The sequence below is a fragment of the Sturnus vulgaris genome, chromosome 8 (genome assembly GCF_052056855.1).
Source record: "Sturnus vulgaris isolate bStuVul1 chromosome 8, bStuVul1.hap1, whole genome shotgun sequence".
Taxonomy (NCBI): domain Eukaryota; kingdom Metazoa; phylum Chordata; class Aves; order Passeriformes; family Sturnidae; genus Sturnus; species Sturnus vulgaris.
In genome coordinates this window covers 34,081,271-34,098,329 of record NC_142250.1, presented here as the reverse complement: position 1 = coordinate 34,098,329, position 17,059 = coordinate 34,081,271, and the positions used below count along the sequence as shown (strand labels likewise).

Sequence of the window (17,059 nt, the reverse complement as noted above, 5' to 3'; positions counted from 1 at the left end):
CTGGAGATGAGATGCAGACAAAATCTACTTTTTCCTTGCCAGAACTGCCCAGTTCCTTGGAATATTGGAATCAACTTTTATGAGAGCAGCTTTCAGCACTTCTTTCTGAGCAGGCACTAAGTTCAGACTTCCATGGACATTCGCTTTTCCCTCTGCACCTCCCTCCTCCTCCCCCTCAGCACAGCCACACATAGTGCCCCAAATCACGGTGACATGTCCAGACACAGCTTCCACAGAGCTTGGGGATGAATTTTTAGCTTCAATTCGCCCTCTCGTGGACTGACCTGTCCACAGGTCCTTATGAACATCTTGTCCAGAGCAGCTGTGGCTGCCCCTGCATCCCTGGAAGTGTCCAAGGCCAGGTTGGACAGGGCTTGGAGCAGCCCGGGATAGTGGAAGTTGTCCCTGCCCGTGGGACTAAATGGTCTTTGAGGTCCCTTCCAACTCAGGTCATTCTGATTCTATGAAAAAAAACCATTTTTCCTGGAGGACTGCAGCTGTAGGGTCAGACTCAAAAGCTGCTGCTTCTCTCTTAGCTTCCAGGGACTTTGGGAAAGGGATTGTCCAAGTAGACACAACAAATCCTACAGTCACTGCATGGACACAGCCTAAATCACAGCTTTTTCAATCAACAGCACCTCACAAATGTATTTTCCTCTCTGGAGGTGTGACCTGCACCATTAAGGAAGATTACACTTCACTGTTGTTAACACAGTCCATCTCCCTCAAATATCCACATGGCAAACTTTCTGAAAATCACTGTGGCCTCTGCATAAACAATGAACAGAAAAGGAATGACCAGAAAAAAATATTTAATTTTCTTCTCCAGTGTGTTATGCAGTATTTCCAAGCTCCTAAAGTGAATTCTTTACCACATTAAGTAAATTTGACTCGTATGCTTTAGCCCTGACTCACTTTCCTTCTAATCAGTTGCTAATTATTACACACTTCCTCAGAAAGTTTATGGGGACAGATGCTGCAGTACCATGACTACTAAACAAAACCCTGAAAATTGGAGGAAAACTTCCCAGCAGATGCAGATGGATTAAACTGGTGAGCTGCTCTGGTAGTTTGTCTACTTTCTCTGCCCAATTAGTCAATTTACATATGCACTGGTTTTAGCAGTGATTTTATGCAATAAACAATCCTTAACTGATCAAGTTATTCCATATTTACAGAGGAACGGCACAAAGAGGCTGAACTGGCTGAAATCCTGGGGCCAGAGTGTCCAGCTCAGACTTCCCCGCCAGCATCTTGCACAAGAGATGGGGTTTGGGGGTTAAGGGGACTGGAAAAGGACTCACACAGTGACCTCCCATCACATAGAACTGAATTCTCACTGCATTCGTTATTCACTACTCTGAATTGGTGACTTCTACCTTCATCACTTCTGTTTCTCCTGGGTATTTGCAGCTGCAGTTTTAATCAGTTTAATATATAATATATAATCAGTTAATTCTGCAGTAATGAAGACATGCAATAAGAACCTGTATATAATCTAAACGTGCCTTACTAACGTCTCTCTCACCATAATTTAGAACGATGTAGTTTTAGAAATATTCTCAGCTACCTTAACGTGAATACAAAACAGTTCTAGGTAAGGAGAGGGAAGAGAAAAAAAGAAATCCTCTGGCAATAAAATGACAGGATTTTACTTCTTGGCATCTAAGGCACAGAAACCAGACAATTGTTAGTCATGACCATTTTTTACAGCTCAAGACCTTTCCCATATGGAATATGTGAACCTGCATTTTGAAACTACCTCCAAATGTAGCACACGTAGCCATCTACTCAGCATCACACACAGCAACTCCAGTTTCCATTTCAGATGTTCCAGAGAAAATCAAGCCAGTCCAATTTCCCTGATATAGCATCCAACACTTCATAAAATTTCCAGGAAACTGATATTTATACAAGCTGTGCCAAAGCCATTCTGTACAAAGTATTTTCAATTGCCTTTTGGAAAGAACTGTCTGCTGAAGCAACAAAGAATAGAAACCATTCCAGATCTATAACCCTGTAATATATCAAAAATACATGGTAATTAACTGTATTAAGGAAAAACTTTGCTTCCACATCTCTGCTTATCAGTAATCTTACTTCAGATACTTAAAAATCATTTAGAAAATACTTTGATTGTAAGAAACCATCTGGGTAGCTACATGGTTGGATACCAGAAAAGTAAATTCTAAACATTTTCCATATGATATTCATGTGGTTACTGATATCCACTGCACAGAAATTAATTACAAATTAAGAAAAGTTAAATCAGAAAACCATTTTCAAAGTATATGGCTGCAATATGAGACCATCTCAATTCCCACTGGATGGAGCTCAGGGCTAGAATTCTGGTCAAATATTTCATTAATCCCTGTGACCCAGGAAAACCATTTACAGAATTTCACTTGCTCCTTTCCTAATGCCCACACAAAGAAAATTAATGAGTTTGCATATTAAGAGACCAAAACAACAAGCAATAGGAACAAAGAGAATCAATCAACTCTGCAAATTGTGCAAGCACTTGTTTTGAAATAAAAAGGCAGATGAAAAATAATTTCTGTTTTAAACACAGTTTCCTAGCTCTGGGGCTTTAGTTTAATTTCTGTTAGTTGGGTTCGGTGGAGTACTAGAGAAGGCAGGTGATTTTTAAACTCATTTTTGCTTAGAGCTGTATGTCACCACTCTGCTTCACAGGGCACAAATGGGCTGCAAGACATAACACCATTTCAACAGGAAGCTGGAACATTAATCAACATCAGCAAGATGCATTTGCAGTGCAAAGATGCTACAAAACATTTCTGCAAGATCACTCTTTGGGGCCAGAAAGGATTGCAGAGTGTCAGTGCGTAGCACTGCAGGGTTTTGGCAGATTTTCACATGTGTGATTTAGCACAGCCGTGGCACAAGCTGGTAATGAGGAGTTCCATCCTGTCAGGAGTCAATGCTGCACTGCAAGGCACACTGCAATTAATTCATGCTAATTAATGTGTAAATTTACAGGTGAGTAAGGGCAAGCACTGGCAGTAGAGGAAACAGAGGCTCCTCAAGTCGGGATAAACTGAAACAGAACTGAAATGCAGCTGGGAGGAGAAGGAGCACTGTCAGGAATCCAGCTCTAGAGGATTTATTGCTGCATTTGGGTGAAATACAGCCCTTCCTTTCAAAATCGTGAACTGCCAGCTACCCAGCTGGAGAGGTTTACTAAAACATTCTTTTTCTAAAAGAGCCTGTTTAGGAATGACAGTCACCAAAACTTGTCTACAGCCCTTGGATTTATTCTCTGAAATGCATGTTTCCACAGAGGAAAGAGAAGGCTGCTTAGCCTATTGTTTACCCAATGAGTAATTAACTTGTAATTAAGTGTAGTTGACTGTTCTCCTTCACAGCAAGACCGACCCACTCACCACCCCCAAACTTCAGGGGCATCAATAAACATAAGTATAAAGATTAATGCCCAATATCTCAGAGTCAAAACCAGGTCCATGCACACACCAGCACTCCAGATTTGGATAAACAAGGCCTGTTTCAAAGAGCTTAAAGCCAGGTCTAAATGGTTACAGACATCCTGATGTCTGAACCAGAATGGTGTGGGATCTGTGATCCACCATGTGGCAGTTTCTACAGCGGGCAAACAGATTCCAGGCATTGGTGAAGTTGTAATTAAAACAGTAAGGAAAATGCATTAACATCTGGAAGATATAGGCAAAGAGACAAATTCAACCCAGCCTTGCTGAGAACTGATGAACAAAAGCACAGATACAAGGCACATACTGAAAAATAAGTCACATGATTAAATGATGATTAAAAGGAGACCACCAGGACATCCTCCCAAGCAGATGTCCCATTTAAAGAAAACCACTCCACAAGGGGAAGCAAAATGAGTCACTCACAAGAAGTACTGTTGAATTCTTTTAATAACACTAGGAAAATATCATAGTATTAAAGTCCTGCACGGGATCCTCGGGAGGTTATTTGGGTTGGGATTCCTTTTGTATTTATAAACCAAACTTTATTTCCCAATTGTGTTTTAAGCCGACTACTCCTTTACAATGGCATTTCCAGTTAAAACACAGCTAACCTATAAATACCTGAATGCCACAACACACATTGTGTGCGTGGGTTTTGTTTTGTTTTTAAGTCTTAGCGGAAATGACGGGAAATCTACTCAACACAGGCCAGCAAACATTGATTCGTTAAGCGGGGGATGTAAAAGCCAGTAGAGAATACATTGCATACATAATACAGAAGGAAAAAAATTATCATCTGGAGTATGTGAAATTACACTGATTCTGCACCTTAAACCTAGTAGAAGTTACTCTGTTGGCCAATACTAATCCACTGAAGAAGCAGAATGTTGGTCAGAAGTCTAACGTTTCCTGTACCAGCACAGAGAGAATATAAGCAGTCCATTGCTGTTAAAAGAAAACATGAAATCCAGCTCATGTTTCTGGTTAGGGATCGATTTCTTCGGGAACTACTGTTAACATAACATCTTCGTTGCCCCTGCGCACAACCATGTGCAATGTACTGTCCTTTTTAATAATGTCACTGACATCACTGGCTGAGCTTATCGACTGTCCATTGATGCTTATAATCACATCGTTGTCCTTCAGGCCACCACTGAAAATACAAAGCAGCAACGTGTTATTGTTATAATTGCAGTTTTATTTTTAGGGAGGGGAAAAAAAAACAAGAAAAGGTTGCTGGGTTGTTTCTATTTCCCACCCAACAGCGGTTGTGCAGACATGGCAGGAATGAGAAAAGCAATCAGGATTTATGAAGCAGTGAAGATTACAATAAAGTGCAGAAATCTCAGGATCTGATGGATGTGCAAGTTTGATGAATCCCATATTTCACTGTCTTCAAAGGAATTCACTATTGCAAATAGCAATTAATTTTGCAATAAAGATCCTAGGTGTTGAATCTGCCTTCTAAAATAATTGCAACAAAGCAGATTCATTTTAGAGAGGAGATTTCCAAAGTTTTTATTTTTTCCTGAATACATAGAGAAGCAACCTGAGTGGCACTGTGTGCTAATGAGGAATTTCAGTCCCTGTTCTCCATACAGAGCTTACCGGCAGCCACTTCACCCACCCGTGAATGCTTTAGACCTGAGCAGAATAACACATGTAGCTATCTAGTCTGGTCACCAAAAATCAAGTGTGTCCTTCCTCTGCCTCCCATAGCAGCCAAAATCCCTTTTTCTGATCTCAAAATCTGAACCTTCCTAACTCAAAGCAAGATGGGGCAGACCCAGGGCCGTGTCTGTCCCCAGGCTGGCTGGAGCTGCTGCCAGCACCCAGCAATGGCTGGTGAGGGATGCCACAGACCACAACATCTTGCCCAGTCTTGCACAACGATCTGGCTCCAAGTCATGGAAAAATTAACCAAGACAGATCAGACATGATTCAACCCTTCACAAGCATAATCCTTCACAAAACCACAGACCACTCATCGGCCTCTTCCACCCACAGAAGGCGCCTGACACGAGTGTCTCCTGCAGGCAGGATGCCCTTGGCCAACGTTTGCACAAATCTGGTCTCCTACAGAAAGCATGGCTCAAAACACGTTCGTGGAGGAAGTCATTGCATGGTTTTTCATGCAGCCTCTCCATGTGACTCAGAGCCAGGATGGGTCACCCCAGCTCTGCTCCAGTGCCCCACCAGCACATCCACACAGCATGTGCTGGAGAGATCAGCAGAAGAAGGGAACCTGTGGGCAAGGGGACTGGGAGTGGGGGGAGAGCCAACATGGGCTGCATTTTAACTGCCAGGCCAGCCTTTGGATGGAGCACCTTGATTTGGGTCTGCCTAAATTAGAAGGTGCCTCACATTTCTTCTCCCTCTCTAAAGTCCCTCTCTCACTCTCTGCTATTGCCCACATTCCTAAAATGACTTTTCTGCAGCTTCAGGCTGAACCTGAACACCAAGGCAGCAATTCCAGCCCCACACTGAAGCAGCCAAATCATTCCTACACATTCCTTCACATTACAGGCACTCACCAGTGTTTTGTCAGACCAGCACTGCCAACAAGGATCATCTACAAACACAGCAGCAGTTCAGAGAGCACACTGGACAGCTATCACTGTTTATCTCACACCCAAACTGCCAAAAAGAGATCATCCAACCACCCCTGCAGTCTTCCTGAGAGGTAATGCATGCCTGCCCCAAGCAGCTTTCTGCCTACATGCCTTTGGTGCCAAATAAGCCTCTTTGCTGCCACAGAGATTTGCTCCTCTCTTAAATGATAGCTAGTTTCAGAAAATGAATAAGGTTTCCCATTTCCTGGCCTGGATTACTGAGCAGTTTCCTATCAAGCAAACCCCAAGAGGAAAGTGTCTCCAGCAAAAGCCAGCCAGACCAGTGCCAGTGACCACAGCCCAGCTGCCAGGCTTCAGCCAGACATGGCACCAGCCAGCAGGGCAGTTTCTGAGCAAATACTGACTAATAAGAAAAAAAATTTCAGTTGTCCAAACCCAAAAGCTCTTCCAGTAATGTGACTGCTGACAAAGCTCTCCCATGGAAGAGTGCCTGCTGCCAAGAGAGGGTTTCAGCCCCAAGGTGTGCCAGGGAATCTGGTGGGTTTGGCCAGTGCTGAGCTGGACATTTCTTCCAAGGTGGACCCAAAGCTCTCCTGCAGAGTGACCAGCAGGGCCATGGCGAGTGTGCAGGAACAAAAGTCTTTATTCAGCACTGGCATTGGTACAACAGATGCCTTGGAAGCAGTTGCTGAGAAAAAGGAGAAAGGAGCTTTCACACCCCCTGAATCTCTGCCTTTGGGCCTGGAAGGCTGACAGGGCTTCCCTGCAATACCCTGATAGAGTTACAATATTGCCCATCAGGGACCAGACTGAAACCACAAACCCATTTCCAGCAGACAACCTAATAGCAATCAGATGGTCATAACCTTGTTAATTTAGCATAATGAAGAAAGCCAGTTAGGCAGGGAAGAGTCTCCAGTCTTTACCCCCTTAAGTCAGTGGCAGTGGTTTTGAGAAAAAAGTACTTCAACCTACGCTTCAGCTGGTGTTTCTGGAATAACTTCAATGACATAGGCCCCAGAGACAACATCAGGGAAGTCTTTATGGCGATCCTTCAGCTCTCTAGCTTTGCTGAAAAATGAAGAAATAGCAAAAAAAAAATATTTTGTCAAGACAGGAAAAAAACCCCCCACGCATTTTACTGAAGTCACTTAATAACCATGAGCTGGCTGAGGTGTTTTGCACACATTGCTAATGTCACTTCAGCATTCATTTTAACCCTTAGATGTATATTTCAGGAATTATTATACTTTTTGCATGCATGCAGCTTTTGAATGTCTATTTCTGGTTAAGGCAATAATTTCAATAGATATATACACTCTGAGTTTTAAAACCTTTCAAAGCTTTAGAACTAGCAGATCATAGAAACACAGAATGGTTTGGGTTGGAAGGGATCCCATCCAGTTCCCACCCCTGCCATAGCAGGGACACCTTCCACTGTCCCAGGTTGCTCCAAACCCCAATGTCCAACCAGGCCTTGGACACTTCCAGGGATCCAGGGGCAGCCACAGCTTCTCTGGGCACCCTGTGCCAGGGCCTCCCCACCCTCACAGGGAAGATTTTTTCCATAATATCCCATCTAAACCCACTCTGTCAGTTTGAAGCCATTCCCCCTTGTCCTGTCACTCCAGGCCCTTTGTAAATAATCCCTCTCCATCTTTCTTGCAGGCTCCCTTCAGGTACTGGAGGGTCACAATTAGGTCAAGCCCAAAGCTTCTCTTTTCCAGGCTGAACAATCCCAATTCTCTCAGCTTTTCCTCACGGGAGAGGTGCTCAACCCCTCTGGTCATCTTTGGGGTCTCCTCTAGACTGGCTCCAACAGGTCCATGACCTTCCTGTGCTGGGGACCCCAGAGCTGGGTGCAGAACTCCAGCTGGGGTCTCCCCAGAGCAGATTAGAGGGACAGAATCACCTCCTGAAATCCCAAACACCTAAAAAACCCCAACCCCATGTTTCAATGTTTTGTTCTATCTGTGGATCCTGCACAGGGGAAAACCTCTGGTTATTTTTACAGGACATGGCATTCCCTGCTCATGAGTCTATTATAGTCTGAGCATGAATAAGCAAGTCCACACAAAAAGCTTCATTTGACATTAAGTGAATCGTTTAATGAAAATAATTTTATAGAAATGGAAGTACGCACGTAGCTGACGTAAGCCATGAAAACATACAACAACATGGATATAACCCCAGGACAAAGTCACAGCCACCAGCTATTCTCTTCTGAAGCATTAAGGAGAAGAAAAAGCCAGGAGTTGTTTAAGAACTAGCTCACAGGAGAGGCTAGAGGAGAGTCCCACCACGTGGCAGACGCAGAGGAGAAGGTGGCAAGGACTGGCTGCAGCTGTCAGCAGCAGGCACAGACACACGCTGCTGCCTCACACCTCCCGGGCGCTGCTGCACATCATCAGCTGGCTCCAAATGCATGCAGAGACCACGCTCCAGAAAGGTGAGGAGACACCTGGGTTACTTACCTGGGAGTTAGGGACATCATTCGTATGCCAATGTATTTCTTTTTGGTCACAGCTTTTCCTACAAAAAGGAAAATGGGTCGTGATCAGTTGCCCTGACCGAAAGAGCCTCGCAGGCTGCTGGTTTCTGGTTTATCACTGTTTTCACAGAATCACAGAATGCTTTGGGTTGGGAGGGACCTTAAAGGGCACCTATTTCCAGCCCCCTGCCATGGCCAGTGATGCCACCCCCTGGACCAGGTTATTTTCCTGTTTTCCCCTTTCAAAGCAGTGAAGCACAGTACCTTTAGCTTGTCTGTCATGGGATTCAGTTAGGAACTTCTTTATTTTATCGGATGGGATAGCAAACGAGATGCCTGCTGTAACTTTTAATGTGTTAATTCCAATGACTTCACCATCCTGGAGAAATTAAAAAAAAACATTATTAGCAAATATGGAACAACTCAAAGAGAAATGGATCATTTCTTCCAAGCAGTCACTAAGACAAATTCACATTTTGTTGCTGGCCTTCAATTTTCTAAAGGTTTTAAGTGTAATTTTTTGAATCTATTAGTAAAACACTACTAGGAATTTTGGAAAATCAAAGTGATTATTCCTCTTGCTGCAGAAGAGATAAAAACTGGGCAATTCTCATGTTTGCAGCAGATGAGCAACACATTCTGCAGCTAATCTGTGTTTATTTCAGCAAGCACCAGATGAAGCATGGCACTGACTGCTCCCGAGCCACTATTACATAATAACATAAAGAAAAATACAGTCTGCCAAAATCAAAAGTTTTCCTGGCAATATAACTCCAAGAGCTTTAGATGAAACATCTCTGATGTCATCTCTTTTAAAACCTCAGCAGTTTCTTTCTCTGGTTCATCCCAGACAAAAACTGTCCAACTACAGGATTTTTCATAGTGAAGATTAAGTGTGACTGAATGTGTGCTGTGAACTGGGTGGGAAAAAAAAATTGCCAAATCTCCTCTAAGGCAGAAACTCTGAGTAGTTCTGAGTTTCAGTCTGTGCCATGCCTCCTGAGGATTCAACCCCACGTACCCCCAGGAGACCTGAGAGCTCTCACACAGTTCTGCAACCTGCTTCAGTTCATTCTACAATATTGGCTAATAAACCCTAATATCCTGAAAATATGTGGATTTTTTTTGGTGTGATTCAAAATGAAAGGGTAGATACATTTCAGAAATATTTAGCTGAGTTTCAGTGTGCAAAAGAAAAGAATTGCCACCTGCAGGATAAACAAGGGCAAACACCTCACTGTAAAATGTGCTTTTCCCTTTTTGCAAGGCTTGAGCAAAAAAAACACATTACACTTGTTTGGAACTATGCAAACCATAAACATCCTAAATATTGAAATCCAAATGTAGCCTTTAGCCAATATAAACACAGACAACTGATTAGTAAGAACCATGTGAATTTTGTGTAGTCAGCCAGATATCACAATCACAGATATCCAAATCACATATCTGGAGGGGGGAGTTTGCTTTTATCTTGGTTTGGACGGGGTATTTTGTTTTTTTTTTGTTTTTTATTAAAACACAAAAAGCTCGACACTAAGCAAACTTAAAGAGAAACTCTTACCAGATTTACTAAGGGTCCTCCAGAGTTCCCATACTGAAAATAAACATAAGAAGACATTTTAGTATTTACCTCTTAATTTGTTGCAAGAAAAATATAAAAGAAATTCTTGAAATATTTCTGTAGTACTGCTTCCATTGTCTATTAAATACATGCAATAGAACAGTCTTAAACAGCCAAACCCATAAACCTCATTTTAGTTGAGCTTTGCAAATACTTAGTTTTTCTTCTCCTGCCAGAGTCAGTTAAAAAAGCTAAGGTTTTCCTTTTGTTTTCTTAGTGCCACACTATAAACTGAGAAGATTTGAGGACAGTTCTGGGAGCTGTTAGTGAAGATTTCTTACGAGGCCAAGATTTGAAGTACAAAAACTATTGTTTTGCCTTAATGCAGAAACAAACTTGAATCCTTAAACTAAGCTTGGCTTCTTGTTCAGAAAACAAGATGGATTTCAAAAAGATGTTTGTTTGCCAGAGAATATTGCCTCCTCCCTTGCAATCTGCAAGGATTTTGAAGTGAAGGCAGATATTGTGCCTTGTGTGGTTCCTTGGGGGGTTTCTAAGTAACAACCAAGTGCTGCTGCAGTGCAGATGTCCAGATTTACACAGAGAGAAATAGAAATGCTCCCTGCTCCTAAGAAGGGCATCACAGGAGGAATTTTCAGAGGATCTGATGGAGAATGTTGGATTCCAGAAACCTGGGGTTTTTGAGCTTTCTGTGCTTTCTGGCACTGACACCCTAGAAAACACTGCTTTTGATCTGAGGCCTTGGAGAAGACTTCCAAATTTGAGTGTGTGGTGAAATAGAAGTGTGTGATTTCACATGGTGAAGGATAAATAAATTTTTATAATATAGTAATAGGTATGGGACAATATAGAGGATTTTGGTTGTTGTCTTTTTGGGTGTTCATCTTCCTTCTTCTTCATGGTTTCAGGCAGTAGTTTCTTGTTGGTCAGTCAATGTCACACTGAGGGTCATGGGAATCTACTTATTAGGTTAAAAGTATAAATAATACAGGTGTTAATTCTCTGTTGGACTGTTTAGCTTTAATAGACCTTGTAGCAGCTGGATCTTGCTCCATTTTCCTCACTTCTAGCAGGTAGCTAGAAGTGCTGCAGAACTCTCTGTACTTTTGATAAGATTTAATAAACAACCAAACCCGAACACCAGAAAATCTGTTTCCATCGTGTTTTTGTTAATCCCGGCTCTGAGCGAAGGCAGAAGAGACCGAGACAAAGCAAGAATTAAGTGGTGCAAAGCTCCCACGGCTGTAACAGAGAAAAGCAAGGGCTGAAGGCAGAGCTGAGGGCACGCACATTGATGATGGCATCCGTCTGGATGTAGTCCATGTCGGAGTTGCGGAGCCCCAGCTCCTTGCCCCCGCGCTGCGTGGTGCTGACAATGCCCGTGGTCACCGTGTTCTGCAGGGAAAAGGGGCTCCCAATGGCCACCACAAACTCCCCTGGCCTCAGGTCTGCAGACTGGCCTAGCAGAAGAACTGGCAATTTTCCCTGCAAATAAAAACAAAACAGAAAAAAAAGAAGAAAATTTAAATGTTAAGACGCTGCTCCGCTGGCAGAACAAATGTTACGGAGGGATGAATACATTCACAGGGCAGAGGAAAAGAGAGGCTTTTATCCCTCAGGGGTTTTGCTTGTTCTGTTTTCTTTGAGTGTTTTGTGTGGGTTGGTACAGAAACATCCCAGTGAGCTTCTGCACTGCACTGTGGGCTCTTTACACTAGAGAACTTTTTCCACAACAGGTACCCATTAAACCAAGAAGAACTGAAAGACCAAAGGAATATTTATGCTCTGCTGTACAAAGCAAACATCTGATGATACTAGAAATGAGCCACTTCCAACACTTCTTGAAATAATTAGCCAACAGCTGCTGAAGTAAAAATATGATATTGTTTGAGAGTGAACACTAAAGAATCATGAAAGCAACAGCCCAAGAGTTTTAAACATGCATGTGTACAGTTAAAAGCATTTTATATTCTCACAAGACACCAGCTAATGCTTCATCTTACTTTCCTTTAATGAAGTATCTTTTCTAAATAATTATATTGCCTCCTACACACAGTGATGTCTTCCTCTGAAGATATTAGGATTTAAAGACCTGATGTGATTTTTCTGTTATGACAGTAGAGGATACCATTATACTTTCCTTTCAAGATCTTATCTCTAAACATATTTAATATCACATAGTTGAAGACATTCCCACTAAAACATTCTTAAAATCCAGCAAACACTGTGGTACAGCAATTAAAAATAAAAAAAGCAGGGAAGGTTGGATCCACACACTCTTGCCAATGAATCAAGGATGTTCTGAAACAGATCATACTTCAAAAAAAACCTTTTGTTTATTCATTACCTGCCTGTACAATACACATTGAGTGTCATTTCTCCCTTTCTTCACACTTTTAAAAGTCAATCTCTACACTTACAGTAACGTGACATGTTTTTAAATATTTTTGTTTTATCTGTTGTCTAAATGATCCTGACCCTCCCCAGGTAATTTAGCCATGTATTTAATCATGCCATTAGACTATTTCTATTAACATCAATGAACCTGGACACGTATAAATACAGGTTTAGACTTAAGGATTTGGAGGATTAGGTTACTGAACCCAAAAATCAAAACAGAATTCTGGAGGCATTTATCTTTTGCTTGGCAATGCTAACTTGAACTTAGCTTTCCTCCAAGCTTGACCTACTTCAAAATTTTAAGTTTTGGCAAAAAGGGAAAATATTTCATGTTTAATTTGGAAACCCACTGCTGCCTCCTAAGGGGTTTTGTTACCAACAGTTTGAAGGCCTGACTCAATAAGTCATCCATACGGACAAAAATTCAGTATTATAAGCTAACCCAAATTCCCATCACTTTGTATTTTTCACCTACAGTTTATTTCAAATATCCTAAGAGACAGACAATGCCTGCAGAGTAGAAAGCAAAAAAAAATAATGCCATCAGTTATCACTATATACTGCTGCAGAAGTTATGATTTTAATGTTTAACAAGGCTGGCTTTGTGTATCCCTTATCCAGCTTTGTTACAATCCCACCAGGGAAGTTTTACTCAGATGAGCAGATTGTTTCAATAAAATTCATTGCCAGCTCCCAAACAGAGTAAGATGGAAACTCATCTTTCAGTCTCCAGAGAGCAAGAAAATAATTAAACCAACTTTTTGTTCAACAGAGTGAGCTGGAAGAGCAACAGAAGAGGCAGCACAGAAAGGAGAAAGCATTTCCATGTCCAGTTACTTTTCAGAGGGAAGTTATCACAACCAGCAATGCCCTATTAATTAATAATAATGATAAAATAAGCCCTTATCAGCAGCAGCATCCCAGGGCAGTCCCAGGACAGGGGAGGCAGGCAGTGGTGCTGAGCTGTGCTGTGTGCAGCACAAACAGCCCCATATGGGTATTGTTTGGACACAGGGAGCACCCTGGCCCTTCCTCCTCTCACCAGATGCTATTGAGCTTACGTAGCACGTGTTTGCAAGCTGTCATTGCTCAAAACCAGCATCTTTTTTTGGCACTGCTTTCCTTCTTAAAAAAAAAAAAAAATACCACACAGAAGAAAAAAAGTGGCTTTTGTTTGTATCTCAGTGAACTGAACAGGGATACTCTGCAGAGAAAGAGGATATTTATCAGCAAATGAAATATACACAAGCAAAAGAAAACAGAATACAGAAAAAAAAAAGACTGGTGTACAAAGTTAAAAGATTTATACAAAGTTCCAGAGTTGTAACAACAGTCACAAAGCCAAAATTGCATCTGGCAGCAGAGAGAAAGTACAGGAACAATCTGTGACTAACACAATTCTGATTGTGCTGAGCTTTCAGGGCTGTGCCTATACTAGCCAGGCGTCAGTTCAAACTCTGATGCTGTATGGATTGGCTGCAGGTCACCCCTGTGATTCAACACGCCTTCTGGAAAGTCTGGCTAACCTTTCCCTTGCTAGAAACAAAAATCCATTGCAAAAACCTTGTCCTGCACATGCTATGAAAACATGTCCTCTACGCCTTGTGACTTCATGGTGTGAGGCAGAACTGACACACTGACAGCACTGCATGGAAATATATTAGTGCCCCTACAAAACAATGCCATGAAGAATTGGTTATGATGAATGTATGTGTTGTCATAGCTTTAAATTTGGGAGGTTCTCTCTAAAACAGCTGCCACACTCAGTATTAAATTTTCCGTTATTAAAATAACCAAAACAAACCCAAGTATTTATTTACATTGTACACGTGGTTTTGAAATGAAACCAGTATAAAACCTATCAAAATCCCGTGATGGAGGGGGAAAACTCCCTTCTGCAGCCCCCAAGGGGAGCCCTGGCAGTGCCAGGCAGGCACTTTGGCAGTGCTGTAACCAGGATGGTGTCTGAACACTCTCTGTGCCCTCACACCCTTCCCCTGCAAGCTCATCCCGAGGAATTTATGGAATCCTGGTAAAGTGAGTGTCAGTTTAGAGCCCTTAATAACTATACTTAATAAATGTGCATTCTTCAATTTTTACATCATGTCTGATGGCCTTCAGGATGACATAAGCACCACTCCAACTCGTGATTCTCCTGTTTTAACTACAGATATGCCACAGCAGTTAATTAAAAGTGCCAGGCAAAGGACCATGCCTTGCAGCACATCCAGCAGGGAGCCAGGAACACCCAGCACCCAAACCCAGCTCTCCCAGTGACTCACTGCACAGCCTTGGGCAACATATAATATCTTTTCTACCCCTGTCTCTTCTAACTCTTCCTTTGATGAAGCCTTGGGGCTCTGCTGGATCCATGTTTATTCAATAAAACAAATCTGCAGGCAAGCACACAGAAATAGGACTAAACATGCAAACCCCTAAGTGGCACATGACTCACTGTTTACACCCACCCAGAGAAGGAGCCATTAATTAGGGTTAATATTTTAAGCCTATCCCATCCCAAAGGGCTTCAGACATTTTTATATAGGGATTTGACTCAAACCCTGGGTAAACACAACTCCCACGACATGGAGGGCTGCACACCACCACAAGAAATGGCTCCATCCAACAATAGGACACAGCTATTGTGGCATGAGAGAGGAGGAGAGGTAGAGATCAGCATCAACAGCCAGAAGGGCTCAGAGAAACATGGAATCATTTAGGCTGGAAAAGACCTCTGAAATTATCAAGTCCAACCACTAACCCAGCACTGCCAATGTCCCCAAGTGCTGCATCCACATGGCTTTTAAATCCCTCCAGGGATGGGGATTCCAATGCCCTTCTATGGAGAAATTTGTCCCAGTATCCACCCTGAGCCTCCTTTTCTCCAGGCTGAGCCCCTTTCCAGCTAACTCGGGAATTCTCCAGCCCCTTCCCAGCTCCATTCCCTTCCCTGGACACCCTCCAGCCCCTCAAGTGTTTTTCTTGTCACGAAGGACCCAGAACTGCACACAGGATTCAAGGTGCAGCCCCGGCAGGGCCAGCACAGATGTTCACCTGGTGTCCTTTAACAGCATAGCTTAAGTCAGGTAAAATAAGTGAAATCCTCCTCCTAAAAGAGGAGGAAGAACAAAACCACCACCAGGCACAGCCACTGCCACAGGGAAATGGAAACCAAGGCACAGACAGCCATAAGCAGGAGGTGTTTTGGCTTGAACCTTTTCACCCATGAAATAAGTGAATGTGTCTCTATGCTGGCACAGAAAGCAAGTAAATCCCTCCTCTGTTCTGTAATCCCCTTCATTTGTGGATGGAAAGTCAGGAATTTGCAGGAAGCACTTTGCAGTTCAATAAACGGATGAAGAGGAGACAAAAGTTCTGAGTTCAATTTGTGTTAACCAGCAACAGATCTCCTTCAAGCTTTTTATTTTTAGGTGGGAAAGGCAGAAATGCTGGTATGGAGCACTAATTCAGCTGTAAGTGTAACTCTGGCAAAACATGGAACTGTCCTGGGAATTACATTTCTGTTCTGACTAATGAAACTGTTCAACTTCCAGAATACGTTACAGCAAAATAAAAACACCAGTCATGAGCATGTAAAAATATAGAATATCATCTACAATCTAGAAACTGCTTGACAGAGAGCCAAAGAAAACAAAAAACCCAGGCTGAACACATTACAAGCCTCCAAAAGTATTTCATCTATAGTTAGAAAAGCAAAACTGAGTCTCCTTATCTAAATATGGAGCATGGGAAGCTTGCAGGCAAAAAAAAAAAAAAGGATGAAATGTTGTTTTGATATGTCACCAGGTTTTCAATTGTCTGGCAAGATATTGCTATTCTCCCTTAAAAATAAAATGCAAATGAAATTACAATAAAATAAAATAAAATAAGTAATTAAACAAATGCTAATGTTGGCAGACCTATCCCGGAGTTATGAGTATTTTGCTGCATGGGAAGCTGGAGGAGCACATTGTCCCCAGTGAGGGCTACTAGAAGCTGATGATGGCAGGAAACCACTGCTGCCTAAATCGATGAAAAAACAGGAGTTAAGATCCAAGCTTTTTACAAGCTATTTCATTTCTACGGGTCCTGAAGACTTCTGGAAGCAATATGTGGGCTTCCTCAGGCTCTCCAGAGGAAGCAACATATTACCCAGGGACAGATTTCAAAGTGAAATAGCATTTTAGAAAAGCCACTTACATCTGGTGCCCAAGTAGTTTGTTTTTTCAAAATGTGGGCTATTAAAATATTGATGCATAAACAGGGAAGTTTGCTTTCCTGCCTCCTTCAGTTTGTATGCACATGGGGGGGGGAAAAAGCAAATCCCCTCTGACCACAAAGATACAGCCACTCATTGCCTCAGGAAACCACCAGGGGAACGAGGGCAGAAGGTCTTGTTGATTTAAAAGTGTCAAACTAAGTGTTTGTTCATAAGATGCAGGAGAAACCTTAAGATGAAGGTTTCAGGTGAAGGGCTGCAAAGTCACCACAAATTAGAGATGGGTCACGACCCCACTGCTGCTGCACCATGCAGATGCCAAATCCT

General features: G+C 42.3%; 1 protein-coding gene across 1 annotated transcript in view; it reads right to left on the bottom strand.

Moving 5' to 3' along the window:
* Positions 1-3,896: 3,896 nt before the first annotated feature.
* HTRA1 (HtrA serine peptidase 1) overlaps positions 3,897-17,059 on the bottom strand; it is a 32,059-nt gene continuing 18,896 nt past the window's right edge. Inside the window, exons 4-9 of the mRNA XM_014886764.2 lie at positions 11,404-11,598; positions 10,093-10,125; positions 8,796-8,910; positions 8,515-8,572; positions 7,016-7,111; positions 3,897-4,620 (exon numbers count right to left, since the gene is read on the bottom strand). Coding sequence (XP_014742250.1) covers positions 4,452-4,620; positions 7,016-7,111; positions 8,515-8,572; positions 8,796-8,910; positions 10,093-10,125; positions 11,404-11,598 — 666 coding nt within the window. The 3' untranslated portion in view covers positions 3,897-4,451. The remainder of the gene's footprint in view (positions 4,621-7,015; positions 7,112-8,514; positions 8,573-8,795; positions 8,911-10,092; positions 10,126-11,403; positions 11,599-17,059) is intronic.